Source organism: Nasonia vitripennis, chromosome 2, assembly GCF_009193385.2.
Source record: "Nasonia vitripennis strain AsymCx chromosome 2, Nvit_psr_1.1, whole genome shotgun sequence".
Classification (NCBI taxonomy): domain Eukaryota; kingdom Metazoa; phylum Arthropoda; class Insecta; order Hymenoptera; family Pteromalidae; genus Nasonia; species Nasonia vitripennis.
Window position 1 is genome coordinate 1690279 of NC_045758.1, and position 19482 is coordinate 1709760.

Genomic DNA, 19482 nt, shown 5'->3' on the forward strand with positions numbered 1-19482 from the left:
TATAGCCTTCAATTCTTTTTTTATTGAATGAACACATTGTACAATCGCGAATGGTAGCTTATAAACAGAAGGAATCGTCTTTTGTAAACGAACCGTTATAGAGAAGTGATGAAAACCTAATTATTTTCCCCAATTTTATCGCTCGCTATTGTAACATTAGTATTGAAAATGTTGAATGAATTCAGGTTTATGTTTCTAGTACCACAGCAAGGTAATGAAGCTCTTGATGTGTGTATATTATTCTTAAATTTCACTCGTCGTGCGTACAATTTAATTATATGCACAAACGAGGATCGGCAGATTCGTTTTCGTAAAACATTAACACTGAGTTTCGTTACAAATAAATTATCTTGTCGAGGTAAATTCGTCAAAAAGGTCTGGAGAGAACCGTACACGATTAAAATACTTCTACGTGTCAACTTGAATTGTGCTTATCTACTTGGCGCATGTGTGTGATTGTGTGCATTTTCCTATTTGGTTTTGCTTAAGTATACAAATACGTACTGTACGTCCTATCGTGTTCACGTGTAAAAAATCGCAATAGCACCCAGTTGGATACGATATCGAAGAGAACAAACTGATTCAAAATCAAGCAAATGGGAGCAAGAGAACGTTAATAAAAATCTGTTCGGCGAGTTTTCAAAGGTACTTGTACACCCAAGAAAAGAAAAGAAGGAAGAAATTTGGTAAAAATTCACATCACAAAGTCGCACGCACGAACAAACAAAAGACGGATGTAAATTTGGAATACTGAGTTTAGAAAGTGCTTTTACACATTTAGTTTTTTATCTAAAAAACACCCGTTAAAAATTTGCGACGCATATTACGTTATTACAATTCGTCGGTGGTATTTCATGTAATAGTATATATTCTTATGTTCCCTATAAATTCACAGTGCATTTTTAAAAGTAAGTTTTTCCATATACAAACGTATTTAAAGCCGTAACATATAGAAACGCCTTTGACTAGACTGATTTTCGGTTTAAGTCATATTGGCAATGAGCTTATACACGCGCTCTTCTATAAAAAGCCTATAGTTAACTCCACTTCATTGGTCACTTGTGCAAAAGCCTCGGCACGACGCTCTCGCGGATCTGTCTGATCGTGGTAAGGTCTGCTCGTGTCTGTATAGGCATCAACGTCTAACTAAGTGACTAGATTCGTTTGTATCTCTCATTATTATTATTATTTTTTCTCGTATCTATATGCCATTGCAGGTGCATCATCACTTTGCGCGCACTTGAAAAATCGTCAAAAAGTGCTCTTCATTTATTTTTACGTACATAACTTACTCGTTAAATCGGCATAAGAGCATTGTGTGTGGGTGTGTCGGTTTATTTGTTTGCAGTTTAAGGTAAATTAGCAACAGCTTCAGTCTTGCTTCTTCGTTTTCTCATCCACGCCGTTGGCCGTCGCAGCCTGATTGTTTTTCCGTCGCAGCTGCCAGTCTATAACCAGACGGCCCGTCAGCATGAAGAAAAATACCTGCGAACATTGTGTCGCGTGTTTGTTAATTGCGAAACCTGTATGTATCGTCGCGTTTGCTCGGATATCAAGTGCGTTCGAACCGCCAAGGCGACGATTTTTGCGAAGCGTTTCGAAGTCGTTCAGAAATTCTTACCAGTGCAGGTGCAATCCTCTCGAATTTGTCGTTGACCATGTAATGGGAGTAAACCGCTAGTAACATCAGCAGAAGGAGGACTCCGTTGGAGGCGTTTTTAATTTTGTCTGAAAGAAAAAACGATCCTGAGCATCATAGTACCGAATATCTCCAACAATTACAAAACATCGGTCGAAGCGCCAGAACACAGAGTTTAATAACAAGCGAGCAACGGCCAGTTTTCAAAATCTCGGGGCGTTTCATTGATTGCCGCGAGTGCTCTCTATTTTTCGAGGCCCGTCAAGCAACATCAACATCCGATCAGCAGGAAAACCGCGAAGAGGAAACACCTACAATTGGGTATAATCGCCATGGCCGCTCCGCAGACGAGCTCGAGCGTACCGACGACCCGCCGGTACCACTTGCTCGGCACCTTGAAGTCCATCGCGTTCGCCAGCGGGAAAACTTTCGCGTACTTGACATACTCCTTCCTCTGAAACATGAAAAATGAAGAGCTGCAATCGCATAACGCACATCGGGTAGTCGAGTGCGCGCTCGTTGAGAGGCAGAAAAGGTCGCGCGGGGAATTTGGTTGTGGGCCAAGTTATTGGCCGCAAGCGCGAGCACAGCAATGACAGGCAGAAATAGCTCTCCTCGGCCGACGATTTCGCGCCATTCTGTTCGTTCTTCTCGCACGCGAAAAGAATATCGCGTATTAGCTGATGCGAGATACAAGGTTTCGACGCTAGCGCACGAGGGATGAATCAGGCGTTGGGGATTTGACCAACGACCGGCAGCAAGAGCGCGTACTCGGGCGTTGTTTAATTTTAAAACTGAACTTGGAGTCATTTTTAAACGTTGGGAAAGTGCAATGATAAGGCAAGGGTCTGATTGATTTAATCGCGTTTCTCGCGTAAACGTAATGCATGCATTCGAGAAATAAACATTATAGCGCGCGTTTATTTCGAGCTGGGCTTGGAATAATAAATTTCGCTCTAGATTTACGAATAGTCGCTCCAATTAAACGTCAAGTGTCTGTATAAAGCGTGTATATTTCTGGACGCAAATATGTCAAGTGTCTCCGCTCCTTATTATACTCGCGAATAATCGCGCATTTACAGCCGCGGACGCTTTTATTTACGTCGCTACTCGCCGGAGCGTTTCGGAGCTCGTTAAATTTCCTCTTTTCATAAAACCCGCAGCGGCCGCTGTACACCGCGGCGAAACCAAAACAAACGATAAAACAAGCCTTTGTCCATCGCGCGCGCTCGGTGAGGAGAAAAGGGTCCAGCCCTAAAAACGAAATCCCCGATAATTAGAGCCACGTACGTCAAAGGCGGTAGTCAAAGCCAAACACGTGTACGCGCGGGCGAAAAAGAGCGCAATCGGCCGGAAAAATCCCTGTGGCTATTCGCGCTTCCCACGCTGTCAGCGTTACGTAATCCCAACGCCGGCTTCGCGAGAAAACGCGTCTATCTATATAGGTATATATAGGTATATATCTATATAGGTATACGTACGAACAGGCGTCATCGCGCGGTTGACAGAGAGAGAGAGAGAGAAATTTTCACGGGCGCGCGATTTAAATATATACACCGCGCGCGCACTGTGAGAGAGAGAGAGAAAGAGAGAATTCTGTGAAGAGGAAGCTGCGAGCGACGCGTGCGCTGGGAAATTATGTAAGCCGGCCGCTTATTCGGGGAATCGAGGCTCTCCGCGCGCGCGACGCGTGTGCGGAGTAGGCATCGGGGGCCGACAATTATATCGAGGAGCTATCGATCGAGGCGGGGAGTGATCCGATGTGGGGTGAGTCGAGCTTCGTATTTTCATGCAGCTTGGGAGGGGGGGGGGGGACTTTCTTTGAGAAATAAAATAAAAATAAATAAATAATTTGACGAGCTATTCCTTAATAAAGCCGAGGTCTAGGCGCGGCTCACCAGGTCCTTGTGCAGGTCCTTGCTGATGTACGAGGTTAGCTTCATGATGCCGACGAAGACGAAGAATATACCCAGAAGCACCGAGAGCGACTTGAGCACTACCGAGCCCATCTTCTTCGTTTTTCTACCTTGTATTTTTCTACGCTAAAAAATATCGCAGCAGTCCTTGGCTTAAGTATACTGCGGCGGAACTGAACCAACAAACACACACACGCGCCTCGGGACGGACTGCACTCGGTTAAACGTATACAACAACAACAACACTTAGCGGAACAAATCAATCAACAACGGAAGAACAACAGAGTAAGTATATAGAGTAGGTATCATCGAGGACAACACGAGGCAGCTTCGTAACCGCCGCGCTGCATCTTCGGGCCGCCGCCTCCTCGCTACTGTCGATGTCGTGCTGAGATCTCCGCTGACGCCTAGCTACTACCGACTACTACTATACTCTCCCCTGGGAGCTGCCGCCGCCGCCGCCGCCGCCGCCGCCGCCGCTGCCGTCGCGCATACTCGAAAACTCGCCCCCCGACGTTTTTTTTCGCCTGCAGCAGTACCTACGCAGGGGGCTCTCTGTATGATGTGCGTGTGTGTGAGAGAGAAGGACACCTAGCCGTGTCCCCGAAGTCCCAGACTACGGCTCGCCCGTTTTTAGACACACTCTGATCTCCCTCTACTCTACTCTACCTACATCCGCACACGTCCGTCTGATTTTCACGCGAGGCTGTGCGCGTCGAGAGCGAGCGACTTTCCCCTCCCTGCGATAGCGCGGAAAATCGTTACTACATGCGGCTGCTAGGTACAGCTGTTCAGTTCGTCTCTCTCTCTCTCGGTGTGTTTACGTTGTGTATGTGTGCGCTGCCACTCGCTGCTGCTCCGCTAGTCCGCTATCTTATTCCTTTTTTCTCTCTCGGGGCGTCGACGTTACTGGCCTCTGGTGGGTCAAGTGAACTGTATGTTGTGGCGCGGGTGCAGCCCGCTATATATATACCTATACTGCGGAATTCGCCGCAGCCGTGTTTTGTTGATGGCCGACGACACGTCGACTGTATAGCCGCAACTACAGTGTATTAAGTATATAGGCAGTGCGTGCGGAGAGTGGCGTTTTAATATATTCGTCACGCACGTGCCGCGAGAAAGCGCGCGGAGAATGGAGTCACGGCTGCATTCCTCAAATTCGCGATCTTATATCTGATCTGCAGACGGAAACGAGCTGCTGCTGATCAATCGTTGCGCATTTCATGGCTCTCGGGATGTCTTGAGAACGCGCGCGACCATGTAAATATTGTGAGGATATCGCTGAGAAAAAGGGTGTTTGTTTTGGAAGAGTTTTTCTGGAAATTGGAGCACTTATTCACCTCTATGCGAATGAATGACTCAGTTGGAGAGCATGATACCTCCATGATGGAGTAATGTTTATTTTGGTCAGAAATGAACGCTGTGGAAATCTGTGGTGCTACACTGCGAAGAAGTGTGTCAGTATTATGAATGACCAATGAACTTTTTAGAGTAACTGTATAGTAACCTGGAAATATGACTAACACAAGAGGGCAAAAATCCTCCGAGCCCTATCAGGAGCTGGACGAAGTTCAAGGTGCTGAGCTCAATCATGCTATCAACACGGCGGTTCGAAATAACATGCCCAGTGACATTGGCCTTGATAGGTCAATGGAGCTCACCTCCGTGGCTGTTGTTCCAGATGGTGAGATATCTATTTTTATCTAGTCTCAATGTACAAATTGAATGCAATGGAGTTTCTGTATAATAATCTATTAAAAGCATATGGTCAATGGGGTAATAACTTAACTAAACGAATGATGTTATGTTAGTAAGCTATTTCTGGAGTAACTAACTAAATTTGTACATAATTTACGTTTCTACAATACATATTTTACACATTTTTCTAATCTATTTTTAAAACAAGGTTTATGGGAAGTGTTTAATTCAAGTTATATTTATTGTACATATAAACTGTTATAAAGAAACTCTTATAGAAAACTTCTGTCTAATTTAAATTAATCTATCTGTCTACTAAATCTATTAAAGGATACGGCTAACACAATGATTATTTGGTATGAGGGAACTTGATTACTACAAAGAAGCGGAGCATAAATTCTTCATGTTGCTGTCCACGCATGAAATGACATTTCTACTTCGACCCTGCCAAATCTGCTTAATGTTCTATTGTTCGCAGATTAGTTATTGTTTATGGTGAGCTGATTTGATGAAATCTATTTTTATGTACATACTAAACATTCTTCTTAATACAAATGGGTATTTTATTTATTTATAATGCACTACTGTGTACTTATGTATATATGACAAATAATTTTATGCCATATCATAAATTCATTGATTTATGTGCTCTTTTTAACAGACACATTCACTGTGGGACAAGCCATAAATATGCTAGGCTTTGGAAGGTTTCAAGTTAAACTATCTTTATTTACTGGACTTTGCTGGATGGCAGACAGCATGGAAATGACAATACTCAGTATTCTTAGTCCAACATTACACTGTGATTGGGGAATATCTAGGTATCAACAAGCACTTACCACAACAGTAAGTATAATGAAATAAAAAGATCGGAAGAATAAAGACATAAATCTAACTTATGGTCTCATTCCAGGTGGTATTTCTGGGAATGATGCTCAGTTCAACATTTTGGAGCAACCTGAGTGACCGCTATGGTAGAAAGCAAGCTCTGACTTTATGTGGAGTTTTGTTATTTTACTATGGATTTCTAAGTTCTTTTGCACCCAACTTTCTCTGGATCCTGTTGCTACGTGGACTTGTGGGTTTTGCCATTGGCTGTGTTCCTCAATCGTGAGTGATATTGACGCATTTTAGGTCAACTTTTACTTTGAAATGAAAAAAGAAAAAAAAAATTATATCTTCGATTTCAGAGTAACTTTGTATGCTGAGTTTCTGCCTGCAGAACAACGGGCGAAATGCGTGATTCTTTTGGACGTAAGTTATTACCGCTGCAACGAAAATGAGATATATTTTTATTCAAGATGAAGGCTAAATGTTTGTTCTTGTCCACAGTGTTTTTGGGCTCTTGGTGCTTGCTTCGAGGTTGCTTTGGCATTGGTTGTAATGCCGAATCTCGGATGGCGGTGGCTCTTAGCGCTTTCGACGATACCTCTGTTTTTATTCTCCGTGATTACGCCGGTAATTGACTGTTATTCAGTAATATTTTCGTAAAAAAATATCATAATGTTTCAATTGACTTACATATTTCAGTGGTTACCAGAGTCGGCTTCGTTTGATATGATGAGAGGACGCACTGACAAAGCGATGTCAACTTTGGAAAGAATAGCGCGTGAAAATGGGAAACCCATGCCTCTAGGACGTTTGGTTCTTGATCGGGTTTACCCGACAAGCAAAGGAAAACTCATTGATCTTTTAAGCAAAGACATGTACAAAACGTCAGTTTTACTTTGGCTCGTGTGGTAATTCAGTTTCTATCTTCAATCAGATTTTGACAAAACCTTTTTGCTTTATAAAGCTTATAATAAACTCTACCTTAGGATGGCTAGCGCATTTTGTTACTATGGTGTGGTGTTAATGACGACGGAGCTTTTCGACACGTCCGCCGACCAATGTGGTGAACAGGCTGAGGAGCGCATCCAAGAACGTCAATGCCTCATAAACTGTCAATTGAGTCGAAGCGACTACATGGATCTGTTATGGACGACTCTCGCCGAATTTCCCGGCATTTTTTCTACGATCTACGTGATCGAGAAGGTCGGTCGAAAACGGACCATGGCCTTCCAACTGGTAATGTTTGCTTGCGTCATCCTATTTCTCGGACAGGCATGTCGTCTGAGTCGATTCATCCTAACCGTTGGGTTGTTTCTCGCGCGAGGCCTCATTGCTGGAGTCTTCCAGGCGGCTTACGTCTACACGCCTGAGCTTTACCCTACGTACCTGAGGAGCACTGGAGTCAGCGCGTGCAGTGCTATGGCCAGACTCGGGGCTATGATCACTCCATACATCGCGCAGATTTTATTAAGGTGGTCCGTACCCACGGCTATGGGTACATACGCCATCACGGCTTTATGCGCAGCCTTTGCTATTATCGCACTACCCGCGGAAATCAGAAAACCTCGAGCGTAAGAGCGTTTTCTGGCGCGAGAAGTGAGAAGAAATTTAACGACGATTTCGATTTTTATCAGTAACTAAATTCGTTTCTAATTGGCTTTATATAATTCGTTATCTTTTTACTAAAAGCATGATCTGAGATTAACTTATTTTTAACAGAGGCTGTATACTGATAATCAAATAACGGTGACGTTTATACGTAGACCTTTGAAGCCTTAGAAAGTTCATAGTATAGGAACTTCGATATGCCCATTTAATTGCTCTGTCCTATTACTTAACGTTAAGTTACTTATTGGCATTACAATCGAGTGCAATTCGTCAAATCAACGCATTTATATTTAACTAAAACGCAGTGTTCAAAGCGTGTCTTCCTGCACGTTATCGAGGTTTTTTCATAAAAGCATTTTTATATAACTGTTAGCAATTGTAAAATTGTACATACAATGATTATTTTTATAGCTCCAGGTAAGATTGCTACTTTTTTAAGACACAAACATTGTTTATTGACATACGTAGTTTTACATATACATAACGAATTAAAAATAAATTGTGAAGCAACTTCACAATAACAGACTCATAAAGATTTTGATTTAACGAAAAGAAATTCTGATCAGTAACAACAACATTCCCCATGCGATTAAAGATAAAAATTAGCAGTCTTTGGTAACAAGCTTTTTAGATTATTTTTATAAAAAATATAGGCTCTGAATTTCGCTCACAGGTATACAGAATACGAAGTTTTACAGCGTTATCTTGAAGGTACACTTTCGCGGAAGCAAGCAAATGCCGTCACGATAAATCGATCCGCAGCAGGACCAGTGATGGAGACCAGGGTGACCGGGATGCCCGTGACCACAGCCTTTGTATCCGCCTGAAACTCGAGACAAGTCTCTCGCTGCATTATCGACGATGAAACGACGAGATCTATGTGCATTGTTAACGCGAAGTTTGATTGAAATTTCATACCTGGCATCGTTCCACTGCAGGCACAAGTCGCTTCTTTCTTTCCCCCACTCGAGCAGAATGTACAACAATGATAAATCCCGCTGTGCAGCGCTCGTAACTCCTTTTTGTTCGCGCTATTATTGTTGAATCGCTGCGCTGCAAAATGAGAAAAACAAGTCGTGTCGGTATAGTGCGGAGAAAATTGCGCTAAATGTATTGCGATAAGCTTTCGGAAAATGACTCACCCTGAGCCTCGACGGCTACTCCGAGAAACTTTAATCGCTTGAGAATGATCCGCTTGAGGCTCAGTATCTCGACGTCCGAGCCGTTCGCGAGCAGATCCTCGCCTATAAATATAGCGTCGATCAAGTATCTCGCTCTTCGGAGACGCGAAAACTCTTGGATTCTTTCTTTCGCCTCGCGCGACTGCGACGATATGGTCGAGCGGCTGCGGACGTGACAGGTCGGAGGTAAACTGTGTTGCGTAAAAATACATATAATATATAAATTTAGTTAAAGTTATAGTCGCGTGAAGAACCATTGAATTTCAGCGAACTGCTCTTAGTGTAGACGTCGGCTTTTATATATAAAATAAAACTCCAAATTGTGAAAAGCTCCCCTCACCTGTCTCTGGCATAATCGAAGGCCGTGTGCGACCTGGCCACACGAGCGTCCCCGGCGTCGAAGACCCTCTCGTTGTACTCCGTCAGCAGGGCGTTCAGCAAACTCCTGGCCCTCCTCAGGGCAGCCTGAAGCTGAATGACCGCCCTGGCCCCGGCACTGGCCGCGTCTTCGCTCGCGTGAGCCCGATGACCTCCCTGCTCGTGCCACATGCACTCCTTGCAGGTGACCTGCTGGCAGGCCAGGCAGTGGAATCGCAGAGGGTGGGCCGGATGCGCCAGGCAGACGGCCACGCGACGGATGCGCTTCGCCTCCCAGAGAGGACGGATTCGGTGGACTCGTTGGTCCGGCGCGTGAGATTCGTGCTCCTGGGCGCAGTCCTGGCAAAAGTTGCAGAGGCAGCTCGAGCAGTGCTGGGTAGCCTTTCGATCGAAGGATTCTCGTTGTTAACGTATATTCTTGATTACCGAGAGCGCGGATGACTCACCTGAACCTCCTCGGCACAGGCGTCGCAGCAGATGGCTCTCTGGGAGAGTCTACGCCTGACCGCGTAGATGACCAGCCGATGCTGCAGCGAGTAATGCGGGGGCGGTGTCGCGCCTCCGTGCTTCGGAAGCGGAAAGTCGCATATCGGACAGCCCTCGAGCTGACCGTTGACCAGGTAGCCAGCAGCGGCGTCGTCTCGCGTTACTCGAGACGAGCCTGCGAACAAGGACGATTCAGTGAACTCGTTTGGCTTTGAATTCAGGGCGAGGAACACAGGGCTGTACCGTGATAGTCCTTGCTCGTGAATTCGTTGACGCAGTTGTTGCAGACCGAGTGTAAGCAGGGCAGCAGCCTCGGCTCTTCCATCTTTCCGCTGCATCGGGGACACCAGAAATCCTGTTCGTGCAGCTGATCGTAGACCGAGATAGCTCGCTTACTACTTGTCGCCGTGGCGTTGATCTCGTTTTGCTCTTGTTCGGTTGCGCTTATCGGAGCGTTTTTGTGGTTGTCAATGCTGCTGATGTTGTAGACACTCGACGAGGAGGCAAGAGCAGTCTGCTGGTTGCTCGGATCTCGTTTCGTGTACGGAGACTTTTCCCTTGAAAATTCGACGTAAATTTTTCGTTACGTAAATTTTTCGTAACAAAGATCGTAATTAAATCCGCTACCTTTCAGCGCTGGACACCAAGTCCCCGGAGCAGACCCTCGTCTTTCTGGGATTCCGGCATTTCCAGCTGCCGAATATAAAAGTCTCTTTCCCTCCTTTGTTTCTTATCGAGTCACTGTTTTCTTTGTCCATCGGAGCGTCGGCTTAGAGAATACCGCTGTAATCCCAACGGAAGCGCTCGAATCTCAATCCAAAATAAAACGTCATTTTCTCTGCGTTCGAGCTCATCTCACGGATCTTCGATTTTATCCCTTTATCAGCTGGAAATTTGTGGATCGTTATTTTTCAGCGCAACGTTCTATTTCTCGAGAGCTTTCACACTCGCGCGAAATTCATATGAGCTTTCGAGAAATAGAATAAACGCAAGTCTACAGATTGCTACGCGTCAATCACACGCAGTAGTGCAGGTTAAATCCGTTAAACTAGTGCAGCGGTGTCAGCATTGAAAAAAGCTCGGTTTATTTACGTAGCCTCGACAAATCAAAATTAGCGCATTACGTCACAATTATTATTATTATGTCGTCAGGAGTTAGAGGAGTTAGGACAGAGTATTAGATATATTACACACCAATTGCAGCGAGTAGCGAGTTAACCGCGTTTCGAAATTCAGCCCAGGTAAGTCCGACGAGCAAAAAAGCTCGAGCTTTTCTTACGAATTTCAAAAACACAAAGCGTCGGAGACTGTGAGTAGAGACGATGTGGTACGAGAAGCGATGAGAAACGATCGAAAATCGCACAGTATTCACCTGTTCGAGGGAAGAATGTTTACGTCGAAGCGCAAAACGCGTCCGATATACAAAGCCAATTTTAGCAGAAGACAAGTTACTTGGGGGGTAAAAAACGATAGTGTCTATTTCGATGGGAGCTTCGACTGACGCCCGTCCACTCTCACGCGCTGCGCGAGGCTGCACCTAGTGCGCAAGCTCCCGAAAGCACCGACGAGAGTTATATTAGTACCATCGTGGCTCGAGCGCGGCAAAGTTTTCGAGCGGAGCTGCCTTGGCGAAAATTTTCGCGTTAAATAAACGAAATATTTAGAAAATCCGAGCTTAATTTTATGCTCTCATAAGCAAGAAAGCTTTTTTTAAAATATCCAGCGGACCTCGCTCGATCGGCTGGGAGCTACGACCAACGAAAGCTACTAACGCAATTTCCAGGGGGAGTTAAAGCCGTTAACAAAGAATCTCCCGAAAAATTCAAATCCTCAGCTGGACAAGGTCTCGCGCACATGAGAACTTGCAGTTCGGCACTGCGCGCGCAGCCTCGGCAAGCTTCTCGCCGTCATCGTCGCGCACACACACACACACACACAGAGCGCAGCAGCTGCACTCGTTATAAAAATCGTTCTCTGATGCGTATTACAACGCACGCCGTTCGCACTGAGAGCCGACCTACACTAAACTCAGCCCGCCGCTCGCGGCTCGCGCATATGTACACACACACACACACACACGCACGCGCGCGTGCGAGGCTCTCTGATGGCAGCGGCGGCATATTGCGCGCGCGCGCTGTCTCGGCGAACCGCGGAACCGAGCAGACCACGTGACGGCCCGGCCACCAATCAGCTGTTCGACTTTGTGCTGCCGCGCCAAGCTTCCGAATCGGCCCGCGGCGCAGTGCAGCTCGCCAGCCAGCAGCAGCATTCTCTCCCTGCCGCCGCGATTCAGTCCGTGTAGCTCCGTGTCCGTCCCCCTTGGCTGGCACGCGCGCGCCCTACCTACCTCCGTCGCAGCTCGAGTGACTCCCGCGCCTTCGCGCACCAGCTACCCGCGAGGCCCGAGTTCTGCGCCGAGAGCCAGCGAGCTCGCCCCAGTGCCCGGAAAACCGACCAGCCGCACGTACAGCTCTCTCAGGGAAAGACGCGGCGGCCAGCGTGCAAGCAGCAGGCCGGCGAGGGCCTCCACCGCCCGGAGCGCGACCCCGAGCCCCCCCGGCGCAGCCAGTCCCGGAGCTCCGGATCCCGGGCCACCTGCGAGCCGCCGGAGCCCCGAGCAGCCGAGAGCACAGTCGGCGAAAGGCGCGAGGGGAAATAGCGCGCGCGCGCGCCCGCGCCATTTTGGAGCCAGAGCTGCGAGCGACGTGCCTCTGCTGCTGCTGCTGCTGCTGCTGCTGCTGCTACTGCGTGTCCAGCACTCGCGAGAGAGACTTCGCTGCACAGCCATCGGGCCCGGAAGAGCAGAGGAGACCGCGGCTGGCCACGACGCTGTGCTATGTACCGGGCCCAGCAGCCCGCCTCCTCCTGAGTGCCTCGCGTAGCCGCTGCGACTCAGTCTCCAGTCGTGCCTCGACTCGGCGTGCCCGTAGCCTCCGCTGCCGCTGCACCTGTCGCCTTCTGCGGAGAGCCGGCGACTACCCTCGAGATACATGTCGTCCGCGACGATGACGCAACAAAATAAGACCATGAATTTCCTCATACACGACGCCAATGGTGAGTTCTGGGCAAGAGGTCCACGGGGGGTGAGAGTCGCTCCGAGTCGAGATTGGGGTTAGAGAAGGTTGGAGGGTGATTCTCCTGGATGCAGGGGGCTCGCTGCACCAAGGCTGAGCATGAGCTGCCTGTTATCAGTGTTTGAGTAGTGGCAAACTAGGGGCACTGCATTTTTTTCTACTGTTTTTCAAAGTAATCTGTTATGACTAATTTTGCTGAGATGGTATCTGCGAAATTGATGCATCGAACGTTGGCTCTGCACATTATCAAGTTCATCACACTGATTCTTGGAGGTGATAAGACCTCCGAGCGATACGCGTGATGTAACTTTATTTGGCAGCTTTACTTTTTCAGGATAATGAAAATTCTGGAATTAACTGTGCATTTTGCCAGAGCAAACAGCCAGATGGGCATTTGAGTACTCAGCTCAAAGTTGGATGCTTCCTAGTTTTCTTATACTAACGTTAGCTGTTGTTTCAGCAAACAAACTTATTTATTTACTTTATGGGTGGCTCTTATTCCCCCAATCTTCTCAATGCTGAACACTTGCTTGATCAGCAAAAATTTCATTACATGTACTCACTGCCTGGACATTTTTTATTCTGAAAGCATTATTGTTGGTCCTCAATATTGCATTTCTCATTTCAGGGCACCCACAAGTTATCAAAGTGGTTCAAAGCACACCCAACAAAGCTCTCAGTGGCATTGTTGGGACTACAAATGCAAACCTCAAGGTCTTCAAAGCACCTGGTCAGGAACCTCAGGTATGTACCAGAAATGCTGTTATTTGTTATTTGCAATATATTATTGATCATTCATTCGTAATATCATATACTGTTAATTAAATGCTGTATAATTAAAGGTCATTTGCCAAAAAATTTGATTTTTTTTTTAATTTTATGCAAGTTAAGTAAGTTTTAAAGGCATCAAGAATATCTTTAATTGATTTATTATGTATGCAAATCATAAAAGCTTTTCTAGGAAAACTAAACATTATTCCTTGTTACCAGCTTACCTTACCCATTAATTTGTGCAAATAATTTTGTATGATAATTCTTAAATTTCATATAGAATTCTAATACGTTCATTTATAAAATCAAGATTACACACAAGTGTACATACTTGGAAATACTTTTGACATTAAATATTTACTTCCATGTGCTCTTCACAAAATAACCTAAAAACTTCTTGGAAATTTCTCCCGTTATAAATAGAGTATCAAAAAAGTATGTTTTGATTTTAGTTATGTTCAATTGTTATGACAAAACTGGTTTGATTTTATATCCAAATTAAACATGAGTGTAATACTAACATGAAGAAATCTTGATAAAACGTGATTTTTTTTTCAATCAGGTTTTATCTTCTGCGGCACAAGTTGTCAGGACTATAAGCTTTCAAAATTCATCAAATACAGGGCAGAGTGAGTATTACTTGTGGTTAAATGCTTACTGCTGTATAAAGTGCTAAAAAGTTATTGATTTATATATTTTTCATAGGACTGTTGACAATACCCATACAAAATGCAAAAGTACAAACTGTACCCACAATGAAACCTGCTGATCCAATGATGACTAAAACAATTCAACTGACATCTGCTCAAATGGTGAGTTAACCAATTTTTATAAGAGCTTTGATTTGATCCAATAAATAATTAAATGATATTACTGGTGCATCTCTATTTTACATTATTCTATTATATGTTTGGTATTATAGAGCAATATAAAACAAGCCATTGTAACACAGCAGCAGCAACAACAACAAAGTGCCAATCAACAACTGATAAAAGATGCTTCTGGAAAAACTTTTATCAGTCCAATCTTAGATCACACAGGAAATCGGAAACGTCAGGATACAGAAGGAAGCGACTTTATTCCTGAGTAATTAAAATTTTTCTTAGTCTAAAAGTGTATACCTACATTTACTTTTAAAACAACTTTTAATGAATAATGATTAAAGGTACCCTTTCAGCAAACGCAGGAAAACAGAGAAAGTGGGTAAGGGCCTTAGACACTTTTCTATGAAAGTGTGTGAAAAAGTTAAGAAGAAGGGAACTACTTCATACAATGAAGTAGCAGATGAGTTAGTAGGAGAGTTCACAAACCCAACTCATGCAAATTCACTAACTGATCAGGTAAAATTGGTGTTGTTTTTTTCATCAACTGAGAAATATTTGTTAGAAAAAAAAAACGAAATTATTCTTATCTTTTTTATTTACAGCAATACGATCAAAAGAATATACGAAGAAGAGTATATGATGCACTGAATGTACTCATGGCAATGAACATAATTTCCAAAGAAAAGAAAGAAATCAGGTGGTTAGGCTTGCCCACTAATTCGCTTCAAGAATGCATGGCTCTGGAAAAAGAAAAAAAGAAAAGATTCGAGAGGATAAAAGCAAAAACACAACAGTTGCACAGAATAATATTGCAACACATTGCTATCAAAAATTTGGTTGAACGAAATCGTATTAATGAGGCCATCAGCGGTCCGCCAAAGCCGAATTCTGCGATCCAGTTGCCATTTATTATAATCAATACAGACAGAAAGACCGTTGTAAATTGCAGTATTTCTAACGACAAGTGAGTTTGCTGTTCATTTTATCCCGTTGGAATATATTTTTCTGCTTATACTTATTATTTATGTTTAAATAACGTGTTTTTTTTTTTAGAACTGAGTACCTGTTGAATTTTAATGATAAGTTTGAAATACACGATGACATCGAAATTTTAAAAGAAATGGGACTAGCTTATGGTGAGGCAATTTTATTTTTTAACTTACTTTCTGCAGTATTTGTAAAGTATTATATTTAATGCGGTTTTGTGTATAATAATTCATTTGATACCCTTACTTTATTCAATATAGGTCTTGACAAGGGAGAATGCTCAGATGAGAATCTGCATAAAGCCAAAACAATGGTTCCAAAGGCCCTGGAAAAATATGTTGAACGTGCGTAGTATTCATTGTTGTTTAAAATTTTGATAATCATTAGAAATAATAATTCATCAATTTAAAAAATGTCCTTTGTAGAAATGGCATCTGGTGATTTGGAAAAATTCATACCCGTCACAATACCTGGACCTAGTACGTCTATCGAAGACATCGATATAAAGATTGAAACATCTCGACCACCTTCATCATCGCATACTTCACTCTCGGAAGACGCCCCGTCGCCACCCTCACAGTACTTCTCAGAAGAGGAAGAAGAGGACGAGGAAAGCGATCAGGAAGATCATGGTGACAGTGACATGGAAATGAACTAGCACTTTGTCGACTTTGACGAAGGCTAGACTCGGGGTCCGTTCGCTCTTCATATAAATGATTCAACTTTCTCAACAAGACAAAAAAGAAACAGTGAAAAATTTGCCGAGTCCTTCGAGGCATCGCGCAGATGATGATGCCGTAAAGTCGGACGTACGTCTGGATGTTCGTTCATTCGCGTCACCTTGTGCGTCGTAAAGACGTTCGTGTAGACTTCAAGAGAAATAGAGAGAGAAAGAGAGCTCTGTTGGTGTGTGCAACGTTGCGATTATGGTGTTTATCGTTATTGCGAGTTTTTACGAGTGTTGCTCAAATACGTGACAATGTTGATGTGTATAATTTTCAAGTTATTTTTGCAAGGTTTATAAAGAGAAAAGTATGTTTAAGAAAGGGTGGTGTATGAAATAAAATATATAACGAAGATGTGGGGGGTATACAAATTTTATTGTCAAAGATTCTTTGGAATCTGTCTCGTATTTGAGTGAGCGACATATATTGTTAAAAATTGAATTTCTGTACGGAAGTAAACCAAATTTTTTGGCAGAGATACAGATCTTGTGTGAATTTTGCGTCGACTGGGGGCCAACCAACAACGTAGAACGAGAGAGAGAGAGAGATAGAGTGAGAGAGATAAAAATATAGAACACTATAGAGAACACGATTTCATTTGTTTATTGCATAGTCCAGCAAGCATGTTTTTGATGATAAATAAGAGTACGTAATGACGATTTAAGATAATAAATCGAGTTGAGAATGCAAAACGAAAGCATCAGAATCTTACTTCACAGATATGCAGAGTGACTGAAAAAAAATTCGGTGCTATTTTAATCGTGCATCGTCTAACAGGTTTATATGCCTAGTATAAATGTATTGTAAATTATAATCTTATAATATTATCTACGGTACATGTAAAAAAATATAACTACTACTACTCATTTTTCTTATGGCACATTTATATATCTCTGTGGTACAAAACAGAACACAATATGATGAACAGACATGTGTCTGCCTCGATTTGGAAATACAAATAAATTGTAATACTATTACAAAAAATGACCTTTATTGATTGATCTTTAAATGCACCTTTTATTTTTAAATGTTGAGAACATTACTTCTGAGTGCATTTAAACCAAAACGAAAAATTTTTTGATAAAAATTAACGCATCTTTTTTTAGCATGATATAATTATACATAGATTAAAGGATATAGTGCAGTATAAAAGCTAAGTGGTGAAAAATATTTTGGCTAAACTTTAGATAGGGTCAATAGAGCGAAAAAGCTATAATGCTTGTTTCTACAAGTGCGAATATTACATTTTAAGTGTCTTTTATATAGCATTTCTGTCTTTAAGCTTACTTTAAGAAATCACTTATTTTTGCGAATGGACGACAAAAATGATCTTTAGAATGTACATAACTATTATAGTCTACATCAGCAAATAAATTGATATTATGCAAAATATAAGTTCAATATTTCTAGTTTATCCATTTGTTTTATTAAATATACTTATTAATGAAATTTTTACAATGTATATTTAAGAGGTTTCTATACAAATTAAATTAAGATAAGATGATTACTTTATTATCACACTGTCTTGAATATTTATTCCATTGAATGTTTGGATACAGAGAGTCAAAATTTGATTTGCGGAATATTGGCTTACAACTTTTCGGTTCAGTTATTATTTTAATTCAAATCTTCGTCGTTGAAGAGATCATCAAAATCTGCAATAATTTAATCATCAATTAATGATTAGTCGATAAATTTTTAGTTGAGGTGAAACCTTAGGTTATCAAGGATATGAGAAACTTGTTCAAAGTTTACCATTGAAAAAGTCAGAATGGACTGCCTTTTCGTCACCACCGATATCGATCATAATGGGTCCGGATACTCCAGCCTGCGAAAGATAACAGATTATCAACAACAATCGTATGGTAAAACAAAGAAAATGATATACATATATAGAATGTTGAAATGAGTTTACAATTTCCTCCATGTTATCCGAGATTATTTCGAAAGCCAGGTATCGGCCCGCTCCCTCGGGAAACATCTCGTCGGCTACCAGGGGTGTTGGCTTCATTCTTGTAAATAAAAACTAATTGCAATCTCGACTGTTTCGTTGAAGTGAAAAAACTGAATTGATAGGTTATAAATTGTTTCCTTCCTAAGTCCTAACCGTGCGCTCTCCTGAAGGTCGATAACAACACTGAAGTTAACGGCGAACTGAACTAAAGATGGACAAGTAGCAGCCAGCTGTTTGGTTCTCGTCTCTTGTCCTGAATTTTAACCCCCCTTACCCCAGCCCGCAAATATTGAATATATATAATAAAAAAAATACTAGTCGATGTATTTTTAATTGCACATTACAAATAATCTATTTATTGTAATTGAACCTCCGTAGTTTTTTAATTAAAAATAAAAAAAGAAATGTGCTATATGTACCTTGGAAAAATACGTTTTTCTCAAGAAATATTGTGTTTACCGATATTCTATCAACGTTAAAAAATTGAACCCTAGCTATTTGTAATTGAGACACTGCTAAATATTGCAAAAAAAGCATTTATTTATAAAAAAATCTAAAAAATCACTTTTGAGAAATTTAACATACAGCACCAACGTATTGCGCATGCGCAAACCACTCCGAGTGCGTCAGCGGTCAGCGTGTGGCAGGCAAAGCGAGCAGCTGTTCTGCAGTGGCTGGACTAGGTGTGAGACATAACCTATAGAAAAGTCTAATGCTCGGAGTCGTATAGTAGGGCCGTAAGCTCGTAGTTCATAGGTAATTTCGTAACAAAATTTGATTATGTAAGTATTATACGATTTTTATTCTAATTTATGTTTATATAATTTATTAATCATTATTAAATTTTACATAAAATAAGATGCTTATTTTCATTTCCAAACGTTTGGTTTGAGATCTTGTAATAGCAGTTTTATATGTTAATAGATCATTTCTTTCATCCCAGGTACCATTTATCTTCCGGCAATAAGCAACATAATGGCCCATCCCTTTCTCAACAACTGAAGGAATATACCTAGCTACGCCACACAGATTAAAGGTATCTTTTTTTACATTTATTGTAACAGGAACTTGATCTAATGTAGATGTAATATCTAACTGATTGAAATCAGTCATCTTTGGATTTAGAGATCGCTGATAAGAATCTTCTGTATCTATGCATAAGTAAGAACCTACTGTACGTGAAAGATGTGCATTACTGGTCTTACAATTCGAACAAAATACATTTTTGTCTGTGAAATATTGATCTAATTCCTTTTGCATAGTCGTATAATTATGCTTTACTATTATATCAGTATTGGGGATTGGTATTTGACATTTATTGCATTCTGTTTTATATCCACAGGTTTGGCATAGTGAAGTTTCTCGAATGGAAGTTAAATCTTTCATCAAACTGCAGAATAAATTGCTTAT

The 19482-nt window shown here is 42.3% G+C and overlaps 5 protein-coding genes across 13 annotated transcripts; 2 read left to right on the forward strand and 3 right to left on the reverse strand.

Moving 5' to 3' along the window:
- Positions 1-2: 2 nt before the first annotated feature.
- LOC100121642 (transmembrane protein 35A) lies at positions 3-4260 on the reverse strand. The gene is made up of 4 exons (XM_001605201.6): positions 3538-4260; positions 1955-2093; positions 1622-1728; positions 3-1485 (listed from the first exon to the last, which is right to left on the reverse strand). The coding sequence occupies exons 1-4, from the start codon at positions 3646-3648 to the stop codon at positions 1372-1374; spliced, it is 471 nt and encodes a 156-aa protein (XP_001605251.1). The 5' UTR covers positions 3649-4260; the 3' UTR covers positions 3-1371.
- An 85-nt stretch (positions 4261-4345) lies between these two features.
- LOC100121659 (synaptic vesicle 2-related protein) lies at positions 4346-8225 on the forward strand. Of its 2 annotated transcripts, XM_008218320.4 has the most exons (8): positions 4548-5239; positions 5584-5748; positions 5915-6099; positions 6167-6363; positions 6444-6507; positions 6586-6711; positions 6784-6992; positions 7071-8225. In XM_008218320.4, the coding sequence occupies exons 3-8, from the start codon at positions 5944-5946 to the stop codon at positions 7657-7659; spliced, it is 1341 nt and encodes a 446-aa protein (XP_008216542.1). In that variant the 5' UTR covers positions 4548-5239; positions 5584-5748; positions 5915-5943; the 3' UTR covers positions 7660-8225. The 2 variants fall into 2 exon arrangements, with proteins under 2 accessions (XP_001605270.1, XP_008216542.1); XM_001605220.6 differs by lacking the exon at positions 5584-5748 and having other exon boundaries at positions 4346-5239; positions 7071-8217.
- On the reverse strand, positions 8123-11756 carry LOC100121675 (tripartite motif-containing protein 45). Of its 7 annotated transcripts, none has more exons than XM_031923108.2 (8): positions 11510-11756; positions 10365-10623; positions 9981-10294; positions 9698-9912; positions 9214-9632; positions 8835-9064; positions 8611-8745; positions 8123-8539 (listed from the first exon to the last, which is right to left on the reverse strand). In XM_031923108.2, the coding sequence occupies exons 2-8, from the start codon at positions 10493-10495 to the stop codon at positions 8385-8387; spliced, it is 1599 nt and encodes a 532-aa protein (XP_031778968.1). In that variant the 5' UTR covers positions 10496-10623; positions 11510-11756; the 3' UTR covers positions 8123-8384. The 7 variants fall into 7 exon arrangements, with proteins under 7 accessions (XP_031778968.1, XP_031778967.1, XP_031778964.1 ...); XM_031923107.2 differs by lacking the exon at positions 11510-11756 and adding an exon at positions 11017-11352; XM_031923104.2 differs by lacking the exon at positions 11510-11756 and adding an exon at positions 10932-11352.
- A 137-nt stretch (positions 11757-11893) lies between these two features.
- Positions 11894-17510, forward strand: LOC100121692 (transcription factor Dp-1). Of its 2 annotated transcripts, none has more exons than XM_016984074.3 (10): positions 11894-12791; positions 13440-13555; positions 14145-14211; positions 14288-14394; positions 14505-14668; positions 14748-14922; positions 15009-15370; positions 15460-15542; positions 15654-15737; positions 15819-17510. In XM_016984074.3, the coding sequence occupies exons 1-10, from the start codon at positions 12728-12730 to the stop codon at positions 16049-16051; spliced, it is 1455 nt and encodes a 484-aa protein (XP_016839563.1). In that variant the 5' UTR covers positions 11894-12727; the 3' UTR covers positions 16052-17510. The 2 variants fall into 2 exon arrangements, with proteins under 2 accessions (XP_016839563.1, XP_016839564.1); XM_016984075.3 differs by having other exon boundaries at positions 11952-12791; positions 14760-14922.
- Positions 17511-17522: 12 nt separating this feature from the next.
- Myeov2 (myeloma overexpressed 2 homolog) lies at positions 17523-18245 on the reverse strand. Its single transcript, NM_001163426.1, has 3 exons — positions 18034-18245; positions 17874-17946; positions 17523-17773 (listed from the first exon to the last, which is right to left on the reverse strand). The coding sequence occupies exons 1-3, from the start codon at positions 18127-18129 to the stop codon at positions 17736-17738; spliced, it is 207 nt and encodes a 68-aa protein (NP_001156898.1). The 5' UTR covers positions 18130-18245; the 3' UTR covers positions 17523-17735.
- Between the last annotated feature and the right edge of the window lie 1237 nt (positions 18246-19482).

Coding starts and splice junctions, on each gene's coding strand:
- Myeov2 (NM_001163426.1), bottom strand. CDS start 18,129: ATGAAGCCAACACCCCTGGTAGCCGACGAGATGTTTCCCGAGGGAGCG. Junction 17,947..18,033: donor CGGATAACATGGAGGAAATT/GTAAACTCATTT, acceptor TATCTTTCGCAG/GCTGGAGTATCCGGACCCAT. Junction 17,774..17,873: donor CCATTCTGACTTTTTCAATG/GTAAACTTTGAA, acceptor AAATTATTGCAG/ATTTTGATGATCTCTTCAAC.
- LOC100121642 (XM_001605201.6), bottom strand. CDS start 3,648: ATGGGCTCGGTAGTGCTCAAGTCGCTCTCGGTGCTTCTGGGTATATTC. Junction 2,094..3,537: donor AGGACCTGCACAAGGACCTG/GTGAGCCGCGCC, acceptor TTCATGTTTCAG/AGGAAGGAGTATGTCAAGTA. Junction 1,729..1,954: donor CATGGCGATTATACCCAATT/GTAGGTGTTTCC, acceptor TTTTTCTTTCAG/ACAAAATTAAAAACGCCTCC.
- LOC100121659 (XM_001605220.6), top strand. CDS start 5,071: ATGACTAACACAAGAGGGCAAAAATCCTCCGAGCCCTATCAGGAGCTG. Junction 6,100..6,166: donor AACAAGCACTTACCACAACA/GTAAGTATAATG, acceptor GTCTCATTCCAG/GTGGTATTTCTGGGAATGAT. Junction 6,993..7,070: donor GTTTTACTTTGGCTCGTGTG/GTAATTCAGTTT, acceptor ACTCTACCTTAG/GATGGCTAGCGCATTTTGTT.
- LOC100121675 (XM_031923108.2), bottom strand. CDS start 10,495: ATGGACAAAGAAAACAGTGACTCGATAAGAAACAAAGGAGGGAAAGAG. Junction 10,295..10,364: donor TTGGTGTCCAGCGCTGAAAG/GTAGCGGATTTA, acceptor CGAATTTTCAAG/GGAAAAGTCTCCGTACACGA. Junction 8,540..8,610: donor CTGCAGTGGAACGATGCCAG/GTATGAAATTTC, acceptor TCGATAATGCAG/CGAGAGACTTGTCTCGAGTT.
- LOC100121692 (XM_016984074.3), top strand. CDS start 12,728: ATGTCGTCCGCGACGATGACGCAACAAAATAAGACCATGAATTTCCTC. Junction 13,556..14,144: donor CACCTGGTCAGGAACCTCAG/GTATGTACCAGA, acceptor TTTTTCAATCAG/GTTTTATCTTCTGCGGCACA. Junction 14,395..14,504: donor AACTGACATCTGCTCAAATG/GTGAGTTAACCA, acceptor TTGGTATTATAG/AGCAATATAAAACAAGCCAT.